The sequence below is a fragment of the Vigna angularis genome, chromosome 1 (genome assembly GCF_016808095.1).
Source record: "Vigna angularis cultivar LongXiaoDou No.4 chromosome 1, ASM1680809v1, whole genome shotgun sequence".
Taxonomy (NCBI): domain Eukaryota; kingdom Viridiplantae; phylum Streptophyta; class Magnoliopsida; order Fabales; family Fabaceae; genus Vigna; species Vigna angularis.
This window is the reverse complement of record NC_068970.1, coordinates 51,341,163-51,346,403: the sequence shown is the minus strand read 5'-3', so window position 1 is coordinate 51,346,403 and position 5,241 is coordinate 51,341,163. Positions and strand designations below refer to the sequence as shown.

Sequence of the window (5,241 nt, the reverse complement as noted above, 5' to 3'; positions counted from 1 at the left end):
AGAGTTAGGGAGAAATTTTTAGTTGAAAGAAGAGTAGAGGTTCTGAAGAGTTTTCGGGGAACAACTTCTAGTAGGAAAATAATTCTAGAGAAGAGGTAGGGGAGCTAACATTTCTATGCTTTTATAATATGATTTAGTATTGTTTTTATTACTATTCATGTCTTGAAATTATGTGTGAATATTGTTAATGCTTACTGTATGTTTATCTATATTGAAATTCGGTGTAAATATTATATGTTGTTGTTTTGAATCTGTAAATAAGAAATTTGTTAAAAACTAGTTGAGGAACGCTTTGGCTAAGGAAAGATTTGGTACTTAAGTTGTCCATTGTGACGCACCTCTCTTTCCTGGAAGTCTACTCAACAAGTTTTTAACTTAAATCCTATTGAACAGATTATGTACTGTTAAATTATTGTGTAATATATCTTGTTGGAATATATTCAGTTTGTATGATTTCTGAAATAATTGGATTTGAATTTATGCATTGAACATGATTGTGAATTATAATGATGTGATTTATGTGGAAAGTATGTGAATGTATGTGATATGTTGGATTCACTGTGATAATATGATAGTATCTGGTTATTCATGTCTTGGGTTAAGTTTCAAAGTGACAGTATGGTTCATATACGTAATTCCATGATCCTCAAGGAGAGGATACATGGTGGTGATTTGGGGGTGAATAGAATGATTGCATGGTAGCTCAGTTTTGGGGGTCATCCTGAAACTCCAATGGTCTTTCTTCTCATGTAGAGAGGATTGAACCATGTGGTGAGGAGTAGCAGGAGCTCCTAGTCTTGGGTGCTTCCATATGATCCAAGGTGAGTGATAACGGATTAACCTCGTGACTGTGGTCAGGCGGTAGTGCCCAAGTTTCATAAGGCGGTAGTGCCGGGCGGTAGTGCCCAAGTTTCATAAGGCGGTAGTGTTGGGCGGTAGTGCCCAAGTTTCAAAAAGCCACCACGAGTGCAAGACCCGTCATAGCTCGGTAATCATTCTAGTCCGGACGAGTCGGGGTATAAAGTAACATGTCTTGTGATGTCATTTTATCATGTGTATCAAAGTAATAGATGAATATGTATGTTGTGATTGTTGTATGATGGTATGAGTATGTCTGACATAATTATTATATGAGGTTTGCATGCATGTTTTATAAATGATTGGTTGCATGTTAGCTCACCCTACTTGTTTGTGTTTTTGTGTTTGGGTATGTGCGATGATCGTATAATTCGTTATACGGGAGCAGATGAAGGAATGTCGCCTCACACAGTGCCAAGGAAAGGGAGGAGTAGAAGAACTATAATTAGAACCTTTTTACATGTATATATCAACTAGGAAATTTTAAAAGGTGAGATTACGGGATGTTATCGTAAATGTAATGTTACATTAATGTGAGAATTTGGGATGTTACAATATTCAACTTCAAGCATTTAAACTATTTTTGTTAATAATAACAATCTATGCATAAAAACTAAAACTTTAACTTTTAGATCACCTTTACTAAGATTCTATAAGAAAATATACACATAGTTTCTCTTACTTGTAATGACTGTTTGCATAAAAAAAAATCTGAAATCCAACTAATAAATTATTCAAAACTTAGATATGTAGATCAATGTATCCAAACATAACAAATTTAATATATTATAAAACAAATTAAGATTTTTTTTTTCAACCGACCTAATAAAATTGATACAAAATCATTAAAAAAAATAAGAGGAGAAAAAATCTATAAAATAAATAGAAATTTTGTATAAAGTTTTAACCGGATAAAAAAAATACTTACGAGGTGCAATCTTATTATAAAAAATAAATTGAATATAAAATTTTAATAAAAGATAGGTTTAAACCCTTTGTTGGTCCTCAAGTTTGTATGAAAATCTCAGTTGGGTCCTCAAGTTTTTTTCTGTCTCAATTGGGTCATATTTTTTGTAAAAGTGAGCACATTTTGCCATAACCGTTAAGTGTTGTGAAACGGCGTTAAAATGGTGTGAGCTGGATTTTTCAATTTACGGACGTGGCATTGTGCATTAAAATTGACTGTTTGTTGTTTTTATCCACGTAGGCTACGAAGCCCTAACATTTAAGGGCATCCCATCTCATCCAAAGTATATTCTCCTGTTGGAGAGGATCGTGTTTCGTCTTGGTGAACCAGAGCTGGTGTCTTACGTCTTGGACAAGCACTGTTGAGGAGGTGGTAAGGATGTCTCGTTCATCTTCCTCTTGCCAATGTTTGGGTTCGGCCATGCAACGCAGTAGTGGCAGTGTTAGGAGCTTCGATGGAAACCCAAGATGCCTCTGTGGTCACAGTGCAGTGTTTCGTACTGCGAGAACCCCTAAGAACAAGGGAAAAAAATTCTGGGGTTGCCCTAACTTCAAGGTCAGTTTGATATCACAATAAATCTATGTCTATTTATTTGGGTTTTGACGAAGGTGTGTGTGTTGGTGTTGAACAGGGTGGGAGTGGAGAATTGGTTGGTTGCAACTTCTTCAAGTGGTGCATTGACGAAGGAAATGAAGGAAAATGGCTGAATGTAGAAGAAAGGACTGATAGTGAAAGAACTGAAGAAGTGGGTGTGATGAGCATGGAAGACAGTGTGTTGCAAATGGAAGAAACATATTGTCCAAAGATCAGACTGGGTTGTATAGAGAAAAGTTTAGTTAAGTTAGATAAGTGGTTTAAATTGTTGGTGGGGATGATCTTTGTCATATTTGTTTTGAATGTAATTGTATTAGCAATGTTGGTGAAAGTTGGTTGATGCTGTGTCATCTGTGATCAGATTTCAAACTTGGGTTATATGTAATGTGTTTTTTATTAATGTTATCAGACTTGAAACTTGGCTTATATGTAATGTGTGTTTTATTAATGTTGGTGAGTTATTACAGTGATAATGTGTGTCATTTAATTTCATTTAATTGTATTGTTACTTTAAGTGGAATAATGATAAAGCAATGACCAATAAAGTAATGAGAAATAAAGTTGATGAGTGATAACAAAATTGGGCAGTAATCACTTTCTGATAACCACAAACATTGTATTAGATGATAACAGAAGCTGTTCAATTGTCTTAGATGATAACAGAAGCTGTTCAAAATGATAACAACATTGTCTTACATATCCAAAATACATCATAACAATACATTTGCACAGACTGTGTTCAAAATGATAGAGCAAACATTTGGTACAAAATATAAATTTAGGATCAGTACATTAGATCATTGATCAGTACATCATTCATCAGATAAAGGCATAGTTGCTGGAGGTTGGGTGACTTGAGAAGATTGGTCACCAATAGGAACATGTGTTGCTGGAGGTTGGGTGACTTGAGAAGATTGGGCTGTAGGAACCTCTACTGTTGGAGGTCTTTGTGGACAGCCTTTTCTGTTGTGTCCAAGTTGTTTGCAGATGCCACATGTTTTCCTCTGGCCACCCTTTCTTAATTCACTGTTATTCTTCTTCAACTCCCACTCCTCTAGCCTTCGTTTCTTCTTGGGCCTTCCTGGCATTGTCCTCTTCTTTGGTGGTAATATATCTGCATAGGGTGTAACATCCCAGACATGTTGTCCATTGATAGGGTTAATTATTGTGTTGTAAGTCTCTTCATAAGTAGACTTCCTAAACCAGTTGCCAATGTAGTCTTCTGCATTTATATTCAAAAACTTCATTGCAGTGATGGCATGAGTACACGGAATGCCAGTAATTGCCCATTTTCTACATGTGCAGTCCATGGTGTCAATATTCACAACAAATTGCTGACCAAATTCTGAAAGATGTTTCACTTCAAATAATTTTTCTCTTGACCACCTATATGTAATACACAATTCAAAACACAATTAGATGGATCACAATAAATGGAAAGAAAGTTAACATGAATGGAAACACACATCATAAAAGTTACCTTGGTAACCAATGTCTAGTTAACCAGGACTCCTTTTGAAATCTGCTAAAAATCTTGGGGCATATTGAACCTTGATATGATGTGATCTTTGTCCTGTTGGCAGCCCATCTCTTCATTATGTAAACCCTTATGTCTTCTAACATGCTAATAATAGGCTTAGACCTACTATCAAGTAGCACACTATTAAAGGCCTCACTCATGTTGTTGACAAGAGTGTCACATTGTGATCTAGAGGTGAATCTAGATCTTGACCAAAACCTGGGATAAGTGAATATAAGTAGTCAACTATGTGTCTTGGCAAGGAAGCAAATATTGAAATATGGTTAAGAGTTAATAACTAGAAGACTTAATGCATACCTAGGTGGGATGGCAATCAGATATTTAAATGCGTCAAGATTTATGTCTCTAATATTCCTCATTTCAGTCTCCCATTGTTGTGGGTGTGTTGCTGTTGTTGCCCGCCACATCAGACGTTTAAGGTTTTTTCCAGGAAATTTTTTTCTGAAGTTTGAATATAAATGCCTAACACAAAATCTTTGTTCTACACCAGGTAGAAGATCCTGGATTGCTGGCAAAAGACCCTGACATATTCAACATATTGTAATTAACATTTGTTTAATGAAGATATTCAGTTATATGTAAAACATATTGAACATTCACTGACCTTTTGTTGGTCTGAAATAAATGTGCATCCTGCACATACAGCTGCCCCACCAAGGTCCTCAATAAGGAGCTCCAAGAACCAAGTCCAGGAGTCTTTGTTTTCTACCTCAACAATAGCATATGCTATGGGCATCATTTGGTCGTTTCCATCTCTTCCCACTGCTGTTAGTAACTCCCCTCCATACTTGGTTTTCAGAAAGCATCCATCCAAGCCAATAATAGGTCTACAACAAATGAAGCTATCCTTGCATGCCTTCAAGCATGCATAAAATCTTTGAAATATGACCTCACCATTACTGTTATCAACTTTGATTTTTACTGTTGTTCCTGGATTTGTTTTCAGCAGCTCATGACCATAATCGCGAAGTCTTCTATATTGATCTTTGAATGATCCTTCAACCTTATCTCTTGCCATTGCTCTTGCCCTAAACGCCATATTTCTTGAAATTCCTACATTCCATTTCCTAGTAACTTTGTCCCTAATGTCCATGACCTTCATTGTAGGATTTTCTCTCACAGTTTTCTCCATCCTTTCACTCAACCACTTTGAAGTGATCAACTTAACATTGAAATCTCTACTACAGTTGTGGTTATCAAACACTTTTCTCAGTTGCCATGCACTGATATCAGTCCTAAAGGAACAATACGCATACCATTTACAATTTCCTCTTCCACCCAA

The 5,241-nt window shown here is 36.0% G+C and overlaps 1 protein-coding gene across 1 annotated transcript; it reads right to left on the bottom strand.

Moving 5' to 3' along the window:
• Nucleotides 1-3,068: 3,068 nt before the first annotated feature.
• Nucleotides 3,069-4,059, bottom strand: LOC128196174 (uncharacterized). The gene is made up of 2 exons (XM_052876298.1): nucleotides 3,900-4,059; nucleotides 3,069-3,805 (listed from the first exon to the last, which is right to left on the bottom strand). Exons 1-2 carry the CDS (start codon nucleotides 4,040-4,042, stop codon nucleotides 3,232-3,234), a joined length of 717 nt encoding a protein of 238 aa, XP_052732258.1. The 5' UTR covers nucleotides 4,043-4,059; the 3' UTR covers nucleotides 3,069-3,231.
• Between the last annotated feature and the right edge of the window lie 1,182 nt (nucleotides 4,060-5,241).